The sequence below is a fragment of the Ceratotherium simum genome, chromosome 24 (genome assembly GCF_057802395.1).
Source record: "Ceratotherium simum simum isolate JZ-2026a chromosome 24, ASM5780239v1, whole genome shotgun sequence".
Taxonomy (NCBI): Eukaryota; Metazoa; Chordata; class Mammalia; order Perissodactyla; family Rhinocerotidae; genus Ceratotherium; species Ceratotherium simum.
In genome coordinates this window covers 27772421-27786969 of record NC_141923.1, presented here as the reverse complement: position 1 = coordinate 27786969, position 14549 = coordinate 27772421, and the positions used below count along the sequence as shown (strand labels likewise).

General features: G+C 39.0%; 1 protein-coding gene across 16 annotated transcripts in view; it reads left to right on the top strand.

The window, feature by feature from the left end:
• Window positions 1–14549, top strand: part of TTLL5 (tubulin tyrosine ligase like 5) — a 300941-nt gene that overhangs the window by 102571 nt on the left and 183821 nt on the right. For 15 of the 16 annotated variants that reach the window (XM_087448166.1, XM_014784427.2, XM_014784432.2 and 12 more), the window contains 5 exons: window positions 3801–3958; window positions 4911–5217; window positions 9730–9850; window positions 12497–12643; window positions 14021–14124. In XM_087448166.1, the coding sequence (XP_087304292.1) occupies window positions 3801–3958; window positions 4911–5217; window positions 9730–9850; window positions 12497–12643; window positions 14021–14124 (837 nt within the window). The remainder of the gene's footprint in view (window positions 1–3800; window positions 3959–4910; window positions 5218–9729; window positions 9851–12496; window positions 12644–14020; window positions 14125–14549) is intronic. The other variant, XM_087448161.1, reaches the window with a different exon arrangement.

Sequence of the window (14549 nt, the reverse complement as noted above, 5' to 3'; positions counted from 1 at the left end):
CTGGCCCGATGGCATAGCGGTTAAGTGCGTGCGCTCTGCTGCGGTGGCCTATGGTTCGCAGGTTTGGATCCCAGGCACGCACCGACGCACCACTTGTCAAGCCATGCTGTGGTGGCGATACATATAAAGTAGAGGAAGGTGGGCACGGATGTTAGCCCAGGGCCAATCTTCCTCAGCAAAAAGAGGAGGATTGGCAACAGATGTTAGCGCAGGGCTGATCTTCCTCACAAAAGAAAAAAAAAAAAAGATCTAGTATTGTAAATATCCATTCTCCTCAAACTAATCTAAAGATCCAGTGCAATCCCAATCATTTTCTAGTAGATTTTTGTAGAAATTGACCAACTGTTTTTTTTTTAATTTATATAGAATTGCAGAGGACTTAGAATATCCAAAGTCATCTTGAAGAAGACTTTGAGTACTTGACTTAAAGAAATACTATAATGCTATAATAATCAAAGCGGTGGCAAATCGATCAATGGAACAGAATAAAGAGCCTGGAAATAGACCCATATTTATATGATCATTTGACTTTAAACAAAAGGCCTAAAGTAATCTGTTGGGAAAAGGAAACTTTTTAACAAATGGGCCTGGAATTGGGAATCATATTTTTTAAAAATGAACCTCAACCCCTGTCTCCCACAAAAATTAGAGATGATTCATAGACATAAACATAAAAGCTATTACTATAAAACTTCCTGAGGAAAATATCTTTGTGACTTCAGGCCTGGCAAAAGTTTTTAGACATAACACAGAGAGCAATAAGCAAAAAGGAAAAAATGATAATCTAGATTTCCTCAAAATTAAAAACTTTTGTTTATCATAAAATACTATTAAGAAAATGACTAGGCAAGCCATAAACTGAGAGAACATATTCATCAAACACATCTATGCAGGGACTGCTATCTGGGAAATATAACGAACTCCTACAACTGAATAATTAAAAGACAACCCAGTTACAAATGGGTAAAATGTTTGGACATTTCAAAAGGAAGATACGTGAATAGCCAATATGCTTATGAAAATGTGCTTACAACATTGGTTATCAGAGAATGGCAAATTAAAATTATGAGATACCAGTAACTTCCAGCAGAATGGCTAAAATTATATCAAATCATCATGTTGTACACTTTAAATATCTTACAGTTTGTCAATTAAACCTCAGTAAAGCTGGGGGAAAAATGACTGACCACATCAAATGGTGAGGATGTGGAGCTAATGGAACTCTGATAAATTGTCACTGGCAGCATAAACTGGTACAAGAACTTTAGAAAAGTCTGGCAGTCTGTTAGAAAGCCTAGAAAATTCCACTCTGACATCTTTACCCAGAAGAAATGAAAAACATAACTATAAAATGACTTGTACAAAAATGCTCATAGCAGCTTTGTTCATAATATTCCAAAACTGGAAACAACCTGGATGTCCAACAACAGGAGAGTAGGTAGACTGGCGGATTATTCATACAGTGGACTAATCCTCGGCAATAAAAAGGGATAAATACTGATACAATATGGATGAATCTCAAAAACATGCTGAATGAAAGGAGACATGCACAAAAGAGTTCATACGTATGATTCCATTTTTGTGAAGTTCTGGAACAGGCAAACCTAATATGTGATGAAACAATTCAGAACAATGGTTTAAATTGAAGTGTGAGGGAGGGATGGACTGGGAAAGGGCATGAGAACTTTCTGAGGGGATAGTAATGTTAGAGTTTGGGTTATATAGTTCTAGGCGTTTGTCGAAACTCATCAAATGGACATTTAATATTTGGGTATTTCACTGTGTGTAGTATTTAGCTCACCAGAAAACCCAAAAAACCAGAAAACAACAACCCCAAAGCCCTATAAAACAAATATTGAATTCCAAATACTAATGCTATGCACGTTGAAGTGTTTAGGAGTGAAGTGCACTGACATCTATGTGCAGCTTTGAGATGCTTTAAACGTTAGGTGGATTGATGGATGGATAGAAGAATGGAAAGTTGGATATATATGTGATCAAACATACAGTAAAATGTTCATTGTAGAAACTAGGCGGTGAGTATATGGATGTTCACTGTGTAAATCTTTAAACTTTTCTGTTTAAATATTTTCGTAAGATATTGGAAAAATAAAATGAAGTGGATGTAGCTAAAAGGTATTACAACTTATTTATAGGGAATTCAATTGTTGATTAATTAAAAAACATTTATGGTATGTCAGCTGTGTGCTGGGCAGTCTCATAAGCACCACTGATCCAGTGATCAACAAGATGAGCATGGTCCTTGCCCTCGTAGAACTATAGTTCCCATTAATCAGATTCACACTTTCCCAGCCTCCTTCCCTTGTACTAGTTAAGATTTATCTGTCTATTCAGAGTTTCTTAGAAGCTCTTAGTTGTTATTTAAAAATATCATATTTGTTTTATTTTCTTTATTATTTAATTGGCTAAAAAAATCTATTTTCAAAACCGTGTTGGGGGGGGGTGGAGGCCAGTGTTCAATTGTTGGGACTCCAATAAGCTGAGTTTGAACTGTTTTTAAAGTTCATGAATTTGCTTCCTGTTTCTGCCCCCAACTGACCTTCCCTGTTCTTGGCTCAATTTCCTGCTCTAAAGAGAAGGCCTCCAAAAGATTTACTATCTAGCCCATCCACCCAGAAATCCCTAAAAGTCCTAAATAGACCAAAAGACACAGCCTTTCCATCATTCCCAGAGACCGAAAACTCCCAGAGGAATAAAGATGATTCCTTGACCCCAAAGGGAATACACTTTCAGTTCTAGAGAGTTCAAGAGAGTTCAGAGCCAACCAGTTAGATCTTGAGTTCTGAGTATACGGAGTTGGCTGCTTGCTTTCAGACACTAACATAGATACTTGTTTTCTGACAATGACCAAGAACCTTTTCTCTCTTTGGTGACCTAGTTATCTCTACCTGTCCTGTACTTTGCCAGTCCTTGTCTGGATTGCACCTGACACCTGTCACTTCCCTAATTTGTGATTTATCTTACTTTGACTAATGCCTAATGTAGCTGCTGCCATCCCCTTTCCCCATCCCATTTCCCGTTCATGACCTGATGGAATTTGGCCTTATCCTACATCTACTGCCTTCCCTCGTCTGTGCCTCTGACTCTAACTCCAACTTCTGACCTGTACTCAATACCTGGCGAGTCCCCGCCGCCTCTCCCCACCTCCTTCTGTAACCAAGTAGGCTCTCAGGGAGGAGTTCCTCATGTTGGAATGCTTGAGACTTGGTGTATCCCAAAGTCTTGGCAACTTTTCGCTAAGACACTTTTGCTGTGAGTCTCCGTCAGCTCTGTGCTACCATATTCACAGATTATCAGCCATTCCTCCCCTCGTTTCAACCTCTGCTAAATCTGTGTTTATTAAATATTGTATACATTCAGAAGAATATTTGTATAATTCTAGGTTATAATGAATAACAATAAAGCAAACACCTCTAGCTGCCACCCTGCCTAAGAATTAAAATGTTTCCAGTATCTTCCAGTCATTCTTAAGGTATAAGGTATTGGGTAGCACTTTATGATCCCTGCAATAAATAGTCAGCCAGTTTTACTGAGTACTTAAAAATACTTAAACATTTTCTTCAGATATATTTTTGTTCACAACATGTAACAAATGCAGACAGGCCATTAGTGAAGTTTTAATGTAGATTCCAACATTCTCATTTATCTGTCAAACCGTTTAGAATTCACTAGAGTTACTATGCCCAGTCCGTCATCATTATAGGATTCTGTCAAGCTTAGCCTTGGAAGAAAGGAGAGAATTTTCTGACGCCTGTAGCTACCATATTGTTTTTTTCTAGGATGACTGCTGATGGAGCACCGGAATTGAAGGTAGAGAGTATGAATTCAAAGGCCAAGATACATGCTGCTCTTTATGAGAGAAAGCTCCTGTCTTTGGAGGTGCGAAAACGTAGACGTCGGAGTGGCAGATTGAGGTCATTGAGGCGAAAATACCCAGGTACCTGCTGGTGAGCTTTCACCAAACTCTGTTGTCCACATCCTGCCAGACTGAGTTAATCGGCTTCTTAATTAATACGTAGTGAATCAGACCCTTCCTGATCACATATACTTAATTTTTTTGTGTAGTCTTTTTCCTCTCAAACTTAATTTGAAAAGGATTGTAAGTTTTTAAACCTTCCACTCTATAATATTTGTATGGAAGAATATCTGAAGCACATATATTTTGGCTTTTGTTCTTATTCCAGCATTACATAGGTAGCTGATAGCTTAGAAGTAATATTGGCTCAAGTTTAATGGAATCCTGAGCATTATTGTTCAGGTCTTTCATGGTTAGATATTAAGTCCCGTTCATCCTTTGACATTGCTGAATGGTGTAAATATTTTAAACATGAACGGACAAAGGGGAATTTCTTTCTCTTCCAGATTCTCCCCTGTTATAGGTCTATTTGTCACTGACTGATTGACTGACTTCCTTTTTTTCCCTCCTTCCCTGATTTGTTGAGCACTTGTATCAGACACATTAGTGACTGGGGTTTCATCAGTGAATAAAAAAGAGATGGTCCTTGTCCTCATAGACGTTCCCAGGCAGTGAAGGAGAAGGATAATGAATAAACATAGGATAGAAAGATATTCCCTTGCTTTTTGTACCTCCATAAACAGGTGCCCTTCTAAAAACCTCTAACACACTCTAGAGATTACTCTACAAAGACGTTTTTTGCCTTAAATTGTGAGAGAGCCATTGGTACTATGATGAGAAACATCTCTAATGAAGATCACTAATAGATTTTTAGATTATATAAGATTGGTGAGTAACATGTGTATGCTATTAATTTTGTGTATTTGTGGTCTCATTTAGAAATGGGTTTTTACTAAAAGGATAAAAAGAAGGTATTGGGAGAGAGGAAAATTTAATCCTTTTTTCAGCAACATTAGTGATTCTTCGCATTTAGTGATTACCCAACCAGCTGAAATGAATGTTAAAACTGAGACAGAGAGTGAAGAGGAGGAAGAAGATGCATTAGACAATGAAGATGAAGAACAGGAAGCTTCCCAGGAGGAGTCTGCAGGGTCCCTTGGAGAAAATCAAGCCAAATACACACCCTCATTGACCATTATGGTAGAAAATTCACTCAAAGAAAATGCCGTGAAAGTTCCTGAATGGAATAACAAAGGTGAACAGTGCCACAAAATTGAGACTCAGGAATCAGAGCCTAAATTTAACTTGATGCAGATTCTGCAAGATAATGGCAATCTTAGGTATGTACCGTTTGTAATTATAATAGTAAAACTGATAACAGCTGAATTGTACTATGTACCAGGTACTGTGCTGGTGGCTTTACAGCCATTTTTCATTTGTTATTCACAGCAGTCCTGTGAAGTAATGACTGTGGTTTGATGTTATTGTTATTAAGGAAACTGAGCCTTAGAAAAGTTACTTGTCCAAGGTATTAGAGCCACAAACCCGGGTCTCACTGGCCCAACAAATATTTGTTGGGTTTTAGTGTCAGTCGCTAAGAGCACAGGGGACTGAGACAAGGAGCTCAGGCAGCTTATGGTTTAGTATGGGGACACTTAAGAGCAGGGCTCTGACCCTAATATGGACAAAGTGCTCTTAGGACACAGAAAAAGGAGTGATTGGTCTTGCTTGGGAAGACATTAGAGAGACATTAGGGAGGAGGCAATATCTGAACCAGACTTTGACCGATGAGTAGGTTTTCAGGAGGTTTGGGAGGTGACAGCTAACGGTAGGAGTGCTAGTGGAGAAAATAAAGGCACAGAGATGTGATAGTACAGTCATTCATCCAGCCCCTCAACGAGTATTTACTGAGCGCCTGCTCTGGGCCAGGAATTGTGCTAGGCTATGTGGTGTCACAGTGGAGACCAAGACAGGCTTGTGGAGCTTATGGTCTAGTGGGGAAGACTGACAGTAAACAAAGAACACGATAGTTTCAGGCAGTAAGAAGCGCTCTGAAGACGATAAACAGGGTGTAATGTTACAGTGTAATTGGGCAGAGGATTTCTTTAGATTGCGGTGTTCAGGCACGAAGAGGTAACCTTTGAAGTAAGTCTTGAATGATGAGAAGGAGGTAAGTCATGTGAATATCAGGGGGCAGATTATTCCAGGCAGAACATTAAGTATAAAGGCCGTGAAACTGGAATGAGCTTGGCGAGTTTGAGAAATACAGATTAATGTGTTGGAGTTACATGGAGAGAAGGGTGTAGTAATAAATGAGACTAAAAAATTGCATATCATTTGATCATAAAGGCCTTTAAGAGGAGCATGAACTTTATTTTCTAGATGGATAATTTTTAAGCAGATGAAGGAAATAGTCGTATCTTGATTTAGAAAGTAAATTCTGGTTGCATTGTGGGATAGGATTGATAAGAGGAGAACTAAAGGCAGAGAGGTGAGTTAAGGGCTATTACAATAGTCCAGAGCCAGGATGATGAAGGCCTCGACCAGAGCAATGGCTATAAGAATGGAGAGAATGGGATGGACTTAATGAAATTTGCAAGTTAAATTGGCAGGGGTTGGTCTCGGTAGATGTAAGAACTCCAAAGAGACTGAATTTTCCAAATTTGGCAACTTGGTGATGCCATCAGTCAATATAAGGAGGATAGGAGTTGAGTTCATGATATAAATAATGCGATTCATTGGGACACAGTGAAATGGAAGTGCTCTGGGATGAAGATGTCCAATAGATAGGTGAAAATACAACTTTGATGGTCAGAGTTGAACAGGATTGTACAGTTGATAGTTAGGAAACTTCAGAGTGGATGAGCTTGTCCAATTCAGTTTAGTTCAGCAAGCATAGACAAGGGGAAAGGAAGAGAATTGAACCCTGGGGAAAACCAGTGTTTAATAGTAGTAAAGAGACCAAGAAATAGCAGTTAGAGAGGCAGGCATAAAACTGGGAGGGAATAGTATGATAAAAGCTACAAGACGAGAGTTTCAAGCTGTAGAGCTTCAGACAGCCCAAGTTAGGATGGGGAATGAAAAGAGACACCTGCATTTGTGACCTAGGGTGGACTTCGGTGGGTGGAAGAGAAATTGCGAATTGAGGAAATAAGAAAGCAAGTGTGAACTAACTTTTTCAGAGGGGTTGGCAATGAAAGGAAGGTGAGAAAGCATCAGAGAGAAAGCAAGTTAAGGGAAAAAGATTTTTTAAGGTAGGGATTCTGCAGCTTATTTAGACTAGGAGAAGGATTTGATGGAAAGAGGATTAGGGATGCAGAAATGGATATGTTGATAAAGGAGGTCCTAAAGGGAGGTGGAAAGAGGCCAGTGGAGGGGTATTCCTTCCTATCAGTCAGAAGGAAACCACTATAGGATGAATGCAGTAGTTAGAAGTTAAAGGGGAAGGAAGTTAGGCATTTGTGCACGTTGCCTTTATTTTCTAAGTTAAAGGTCAGTTCTTATACTGTAAGGGTGGAGGGTGATATTGGGGTTTAGGGGATTGGAGGGATAGAGTTAAGGTTTGGAACAGTCTTGTGGAGAATGAGAATAGTTCCATTAGTGGGGAGCACATTGAACTGTGTCAGGAGACCTGGGCTCTGGCTTTTTAGTGCTTACCAACTGGCTGTGTGATCATGGGCAAGTCAGAGAGCTTCTCTATGCCTCAGTTTCCTTTTCTGTTAAGCCAAAGTATGGGGTTAGATAAGTATTTTTCAAACTGTGCCTTCTGGAGGGGAAGAAAGATTCCACTAAATTGAAATAGAGAATTTGGAAACCACTGGACTGTATTCTAAGGTCCTTTCCAGCAACAATGTTGTACTTAGCTGTTGTAGAAATAAATTATTTCTTTATAAGTCTTATGGATCTCGCTTTCAATGAGTAAACTGTTGCAATTGCAGAGTATGTTACTGTAAGTCAGTGGTTTTCAGACTGGGTTTCCTGGAGCTGCCTCTCATTCTCTGGGGCATCTCAGTGGCTACTGAGAGGTCTGGGGGAGGTCCATGGCAAGGATTCGAGACTCCAGGCCCCATAGTTGTGTATTTTGCATATTGAGGATCCACATAGGCTTTTATTTTTTTAAGAAAAAGGTTTCTTCAGTGTAAATTATTCTAGTTTTCATTCTTTCATCTTTTTTTGGTTCGTTTGTTACAAATGACTAGCTGACCAGTGTGTCCAGTACCTTAGAGACAACCTTAGGATGAACACTCCACAGATCTCTTTAATAAGGTTTATAGAAATGGAAAACTCAGTCCTTGTTTATTTAATTTGTTACAATGATTTGCAGCCGTTTAATGATTGAAATCACGACTTCTAAGCAATAATTCCCTTATCTAAAAGTCCTTCATGTTTTGGTATTAGAGGACTATTAAAATTAAGTATTCTGTTACATTTGAGGTGTCTGAAACATGCCATTTCTAGCTCATTGTATTAGAAGTGAATTTGCTGACCAAAATTGAGAATCTTTTTCATTTGTTTTGACTTGAAAATAATTTGTTGTAGAGGTAAAACTCACGGGAGTGGGTGAAGGGAAAGCGGTATATCATCTCCAGGTAAACAAGGATATGATTGTCGTCCTTGTTGAGAAACATTTGAAAATATAAATTTATTTTTTCAAAATCATATTGTGCTCCCATAAACTATCCCTGTTAGTAACAGAGATATAGCCTTCCTTATATCTCATGCTCTAAAGATCTTATGTATTAAACTCTCAAAAGCAAATCTACTTCCCAACCCCATTCCCCTCCCCTCCAGTCCCTTCAGCACACATATAGAAGCTAGACCGGGACCCTCTTAGGATTTCCACTTTACTCTGGACAACCTTCATCCTAGCCTTGGAGGAACAGTGAGTAGAAAGCATTCAGTGATTGCATGTGTGAGGACTGTAAACAGAGTTTTTGTTGGGCCCTAATCTTCACTGATGTAATTTTGGCTGGAGTGTCAGAAGGCCGATCAGCTGAAGTAATAACCAAAATCTCTCCTGAAGGAAAACAGATCTGCTACAGTTAGCAGCTGAAGTGAAAATCATCAGTGTCTCTCTTATACTTCTGTCTTCCAAACTATATCTTATCCGATTTCCTTGTTTCGAACCTAGACCACCAGGCAGAAATCACTGGGTTCTTCAGTGATGTCGCTGAGATGCTTTTTACTCTATGTAAGGATTTCTTTTTCCCACTGAACATCTGGGCTTGTCCTGGCCCGTCAGTTCTATGCCGGGCTCTGTTGGACCTCACTCGTTTGTTCTGGGCTCCAGCCACTCCCATCTTGTAGTTGAGAAAAGCATGGCCTTAAAATTTGGTCTCCAAAGTTCCTTTGTAGGATTTATCTATTTCCTGCTTTGGAGGCTTTTGCACACCAGAAATATTAGTTGCCATAGCAAAAGCCATACTTTTGCGCTAACTGATAAGTATTCTCTTAAGGGCCTCTGAGGCAGAAAAACCTTTCTGCATTAATACAGATGTTCTTCTGAAGATTCCATACTTTTTCTGTCCATTCTCCCAAGAAAGTTGTTAAAAAGTTCAAAGAGGTAAGGTATAAGAGTGGGAAACTTGATTTTTCTATTCTTGTTTGATTTTTTTCCCCATGGTAATAATGAGAAAATAAGTAGGATTCTCCCTTTCTCATTCTTTTAATAGAAAAAAAAATCTCATGTACAATTGAGAATGAATCTTTATTCAGTGACTATATGAGGGGCTTCATTTTTCTTAGCCTTTCTAATAGAAATATCCTCAAAGGCCACTTTGAGAGAGGCAAGTACACATTTGCTAGGCTTACCATGCTGTCTCATAATGGTATGTTGTTTTGGATTTCTATAGCAAAGTGCAGGCCCGAATAGCATTCTCTGCCTATCTCCAGCATGTTCAAATTCGCCTGATGAAAGACAGTGGAGGTCAGACGTTCAGTGCCAGTTGGGCTGCCAAAGAGGATGAACAGATGGTGAGGCTCTTCTTGTTGGAACCTTTTTACTTTCCCTTTTTTTCTTTTCTTTTTGTTTTTTCTATTAAGGTAAAGAGCAATATATTTTTCTGGTGAAAGAATTATTCTATACTATAGCTTATAGATTTCTCTTACTGTAATGTAAAGTACATCTTTGATCTGGAGCCATGTTCATCACAATATGTGTTGAGGCCATCAATTTGTTTCATTCTGAAAATGGAAATTGATTGCTCATTAGATGTCAGGCCCTGTGCAAAACCCTTGAAAAGAATAACAATTTATAGAGATCTTTCTCAAACAACTTCACGTTTTGTTAACTCTTTGAGGGAGGCACTGTCATCCTCGTTTCGCAAATGGAAACAAAGACCCAGAGAAGGGAAGTAACTTGCCTGTTGTCCCACAGCTTGTATGTGGTGAAACTGGAACTTGAACCCAGATATTATAATTGTACATTACTTACTCTTCCATTGTTTCCATGCATCATAAGCCATTTATTTTCTGTCCTGAGGGGTCGAATTAGCTCTTTGAAAGTCAACACTTTATCATAGGCCCTCTAAGAATGTACCATCCTCCATTTTAACATTTTTTCTTTACTAGTTGTAACTTCATAAGATTCTTAGATTACTGGAAACAAACTTGTGTAATAATTTTTACTGTATATCGGTCATTTGAACATGCCTAGAATTTAATATTCTAGCAAGGTTTTTCTTTTTGGATCAGAATGACAGGGAGCTTCAAGCTCTTTGGTAAGGTCAACACTTATAGAAGAAGCCACAGTCCTTCCATAGCCTTTTTAACCACAGGGATCTGTTACTGAAAATAGAGGGATCTTTAAATCTGAAAAAGCTGCATCGTTTGTCCAACTCAGTGGTGACCCTACCATAATTTTCAGTTCTCCATATACAAGAGGCATACAGTATGCCAGGCTTATTATAAAAACATGATGGATATCCCAGAAAACAACTTGTGAATTTAAAGTAGCCAATACAACCCAGAGATAAAACCTTGTGTGTTATGAATAATCCTTCAACCATCAGTGGAAAATGTTAGCTCTGCTCTTTCCAAGTGGAAAATTGAAACTGCCTTTTTTGAGAGTCGGTTTGCTCCACTGTGAAAAAATAATGTTTTAATACAACAGCTTAAACCACCGTATAGTCAACACAGCAGAGTAGAGCTACGAAAGCCAGCCCTCTGGTTGTGAAGCTCTTCCTTGATGCTGGAGTAAATTGGCACCAAAGGACAGTGAACCAAAATCAAATTCAAGAAGAAAAAGATAGCTCAGAAGAGGAGAGCCACTGCCGCTACTGGCTTAGAGCTGACACCGGATTTCATGGGGCTTTTTACAAGAATATTTAGGATCACCACTGTAAAACTTATGACCAGTTGTGTGCATTCCTTTTAGAAAATGTTTCTAGAGAGCAAACCGTAACCCCATTACCTGATGATTGTGGCCTTGTTTATGAGGAAGGTAGGTATAAAATTGCCTTCTCTGCTTCAGGTTAAGACTAGAGATTCTTTATCACATAACTCACAGAAGGCACATCAATAGAAGGTCCCAAAATCTATCATCTTAAGGCAATTTTATTGTATTTGGAGTAGGAGGGAAGGAACAACCACCTTTAAGGCCCTTGGCTTTGCAAAATCTCTCGTTGAAGCGTTTGTGATGCTGTGAATGATCTGATTGGTATCTGTTCAGATTTCAAAATCCTTTACCCCGTCTCAAGTGAGATCTTCCCCTGAATGACCTTCCACTGTGTCCTCCTTGCCAATCCCAGCTCTAAAAGCTCCGTTGTCCTTGGGGAAGAAGAAGAAAAAAAGCTGTCAACTTTCAAGCATAGTAGTGGTTCTTCTTTCCCTTTATCACTGAACTGTTGAAGTCAGTAGTTTCTGCTCTTCATCTATATTCTTCATGACCCGTGCATTTCTTAAACCCTTCTCCTATTCCCTTTACTGTACTGAGAGTGTTCTCTTGAAATTATCTCATGCTGGCCAGATCCTGGGCCTTGTCTTGGTTATGGTCCTTTCCAGCTCCAGCCTCTTGGAAGCTTTTGACATGGTACCCTTTCCTCCCTTGGTTTGCATGACAGTAGTGTCTCCTGGCTTTCTTTCTACATTTCTGATGTTTCTACTATGGGGTTTTTTTGGTTGTTTTTTTTTTTTTTTTTTCTGATTCTTCCTCCTCTTTCCTATCTCTGAGTGTGAATGTTTCTGTATTCTTTCTCTGCCTTCTCACTTTGATGACCTCATCTGCTCTCATGGTTTTAGTTTCCACTACCTATCCTTGAATGCTTTTCCCTAAATGCTTTCTTTGATCACCCTATCCAAATGATATCTGTACTTTGAATTATTATAGTACTATTTGTATATGCATTATGGTTCTTTTACAGCCACTACTTTATTACATAGTTATTTGCATACCTTTTTGATTTTCTGATTACTAGCTTATTGAGGGAAGAGAACAAGTTTCTTTTGTTTTGTTTTGTCTTTCTGTATCCTTCTTATACCTAACATGTTTGCTCTGGGTCTTATTTGTGGAAATGTATAGTATACATCTTCTCACATCTCTGTTGTGTAATCCCTCCATAGCTTGTCTTCTATTGCTTAGCACAATCCCTGCTTTTTCCCCCAATGACTCTTAATTTATAGGAGCTGGTGGTTCGTTTCCTCAAGCGAGCATCAAGTAACCTCCAGCACTCACTGAGAATGGTATTACCCAGTCGACGACTGGCACTTCTGGAACGTAGAAGAATCCTGGCCCACCAACTGGGTGACTTTATCATTGTGTACAACAAGGTAGGTGGTTTATTTGTTAGTCTTGTGCTTTAGATTGCCACACACTATCCGAAACAGGCTAGAAGCCTCTGTCAGGCTGGGCAGGGAGGTCCTTCTTCTCTTTTGTAGCATCATTATCCACTGTTTGTGACTGATATGGGGAGCAGGACCTCACTTCTTAACCTAGCTGAGCTGAAAAGCTGCTTATCACTTCTGAAGGCCCAGTGGCCGTAGTTAATGCTTATTGAAAGGCATATTCCTTTTGAGTGCTCTTTACACCTGAGATGAATCCTGGGCTATGTGAATTTGCATTGTCATTATTCTGCCTGTAGACAGTGGTGAATTGACTACTTGAGAGCAAATTTGAACTGTGGAGTTAATATAATGAAATAATCTTCTTTCCTGAGAGAGTTATACTTTGTTCTCTAGAATGTTTTATACAATGACATCATTTTACAGCTAAGCCCAGGAAATATACTATTTAGTTAGACTGTTTTGCAAAGCATCTTATAGCCAAGGGTCTCAGAATGCTTTAGAAATATCATTTTTGGGGGGAAAAAACATGGTCATTTTGCAGAAAGGAAAGCTGAGGCCTAGAAATTTAAATGGCTTTTGTAAAGATGTGTGGAATGGTTAGTAGAATGTCAGCACACCAAATCCATAGCCACAATTTACTCCAGATCTATTGAGAATTTTGGTATGTCTTATATAAGTGAAGAATTTATTCAGTTTGGATGCTGGTATAGGAGTATCTTCCAAGACCTATCTCTCCTTTCTCTAATTGTAACAAAATACAATGTCTCTGTTGTTATACTGTTAAAGCTGCAAGTGTGACTATAGACATTACTAAGCTACTATAAAAAGCTCCTTTCTCAATGGACTATGTGACTAGAAAGTAAAAACATGGTAAAAATTTACATTTATTCTGCAGCTTTTACTGGGAAATTCTAAAATGTTTCATGAAATAAGGGTAGAAAGTAATATATCAGATTTGTAGATGGCAAAAGTATATGGAGGAATTAAATGTCTTTACTATAAAGACAAATTAGGGGCTGGCCTGGTGGCATAGTGGTTAAGTGTGCTTGCTCCACTTTGGCAGCCCAGGCATCTCGGGTTCAGATCCTGGGCGTGCACGGATGCACCACTTGTCAAGCCATACTGTGGCGGCATCCCATATAAAGTAGAGGAAGATGGGCACGGATAGGGCCAATCTTTCTCAGCAAAAAGAGGAGGATTGGCATTGGATGTTAGCTCAGGGCTAATCTTCCTCAGCAAAAAAAAAAAAAAGAGAGAGGAAAAAAAAACAATTAACCCAAGGGTAGTGAAACCAGATGGTGAAGTATGCATTTATCAAGAATCAGTTTTATCTTGTTTTTCTGTGGGGTGGGGACTGGGTAGGAAACAGAACAAATGGCTGAAAAGAAATCAAAGAAGAAACTTGAAGAAGAAGAGGAAGATGGGGTGAATATGGAAAACTTTCAGGAGTTCATCAAACAAGCAAGGTAGAAGACATTCTTGATTAATAAAAACTGTCTTATTCCAGTTTCCATACTGCTCCATTGAATTCCCAGTATTCCCTTATTTCTTACATATGGATGTGAGTAAAATCACTCTTAGAAGGAGAAAAGAGTTTCCTAGGCTTGGCCTCTCCATATCTCAGCCAATTATGTTGCTGTTGTCATGGTTTCAGTTATCAAAACACTGCTGCTGGATATCTGGGCTGTATTTCTAGCCAGACTTCAAAATACACACCACTGGAAGTGCTGAGAGAGCCCTTTGGAAAGTTGGAGTTAGAGGCTTCTCGTGTTTACTGGATCTGAATTTATCCCTGACCTACTGATGCAGTGGAGATGACCAAATTTTGCCTACATTGAGTGGGTTGAGGAATTGGCAATTTCTCAGCACTCTGGTTACGCCTAATTTATAT